The sequence below is a fragment of the Acanthisitta chloris genome, unplaced genomic scaffold (genome assembly GCF_000695815.1).
Source record: "Acanthisitta chloris isolate BGI_N310 unplaced genomic scaffold, ASM69581v1 scaffold3792, whole genome shotgun sequence".
In the NCBI taxonomy this organism is placed as follows: domain Eukaryota; kingdom Metazoa; phylum Chordata; class Aves; order Passeriformes; family Acanthisittidae; genus Acanthisitta; species Acanthisitta chloris.
Genome location: NW_008662011.1, coordinates 30,381 through 31,753, shown reverse-complemented (window position 1 = coordinate 31,753; position 1,373 = coordinate 30,381). Strand labels below are relative to the sequence as shown.

Here is a 1,373-nt window from a genome sequence, read left to right as displayed (position 1 = left end):
GCACAGGTCCTGCCAGTAAGTCCCAGGACACGCAGCCCTGTAGCTGGGAAGGAGCGGGAAGGGATTTGTAAACCCCAGCCAGTTCAGGCCCTGCTGTGACACTGCTCTCCCCTGTCGAGCAGGTACACCTACGAGCGCATCGACGGGCGAGTGCGCGGGAACCTGCGCCAGGCTGCCATCGACCGCTTCTGCAAGCCTGACTCGGATCGCTTCGTCTTCCTGCTGTGCACGCGGGCGGGCGGGCTGGGCATCAACCTCACTGCTGCTGACACCTGCATCATCTTCGATTCCGACTGGAACCCACAGAACGACCTGCAGGTAATGGGCCAGGATGGGCCAGGCTGCTGGGAGCTCCTGTGGCACAGCTCACTCGTGTCAGGAGGACAGGGCAGCAGCACCTGGCTGTACTGGGCACGGGGTGCCATGCTAGGAGAGTCTGCAGGAGCGAGGGCAGAGGGGGCAGGATATGAGGGAGATCACGGTGTGGCTCTGAAAGCACAGATGGCCACAGGGCAGGCAACGCTGTGTCCGTACCTGGTGGTGGAGTGGGGGCAGTGTTGTGTGCCTGCATCTGCAGAGAGCCAAGGTTCCAGCCTGAGCCCTGAGTCCTTGCCTGAGGGTGCTGGGATCTCCCAAGCTGTGCAGGTTGTGCCAAAGCCCTGCCAGGTCAGCCAAAGGCACTGAATGAGGATTCTGTGGTGGGTGGGAGGTGACTGTGGTTTGGGTGGGTGAGTGCAGGTGCTGGTGCAGGGTGTCACAAGCCACATGGTCCCCATCCTGCTGGGTTCCCTGTGCTGATGCTGTGCCCTCTGCACTCCCAGGCTCAAGCTCGCTGCCACCGCATTGGGCAGAGCAAGGCAGTGAAGGTCTATCGCCTCATCACCAGGAACTCCTACGAGCGGGAGATGTTCGACAAGGCCAGCCTGAAGCTGGGCCTGGATAAGGCTGTGCTGCAGGACATCAACCGCAAAGGCAGCACCAATGGGGTAGGTTGGCTGCTGGAGCAGGTCCAGGTGGGAGCCGCTGCAGGAGAGCTCTCCTCCCCTTGCAAGTCACTGCCAGGTTGGAGCAGAGACCTACCTGGGTGGGCTTCAGGAAGGGAGAGCCCAGTCCCACACACCCACACTGCTGCTGTTTGCCTGACGGGCTCTCCCTGCACTGCCACTGGGTTGGGGGACAGCATGTGGTGCTGTGTCTGGGCTGGCATGGACTGAAATTCCTGTAAGTCCCTCAGGCTGAGTTTTGAAGTGACCTCTTTGCTGGAGCAGCAGGTCCGGGTTGGCTTGGGGCCTCTCTCCCCTGCTTCTGGAGCAGAGGGAAGAGCCTTCTCCTTCTGTGCAGTGGTCAGGATTACTGGCCGGGCATGCCCCGCT

The 1,373-nt window shown here is 61.7% G+C and overlaps 1 protein-coding gene across 1 annotated transcript in view; it reads left to right on the top strand.

The window, feature by feature from the left end:
* CHD6 (chromodomain helicase DNA binding protein 6) overlaps positions 1 to 1,373 on the top strand; it is a gene marked incomplete at its 5' end in the record, with an annotated part of 41,674 nt that overhangs the window by 15,149 nt on the left and 25,152 nt on the right. Inside the window, 2 exons of the mRNA XM_009070418.1 lie at positions 123 to 318; positions 822 to 1,015. Coding sequence (XP_009068666.1) covers positions 123 to 318; positions 822 to 1,015 — 390 coding nt within the window. The remainder of the gene's footprint in view (positions 1 to 122; positions 319 to 821; positions 1,016 to 1,373) is intronic.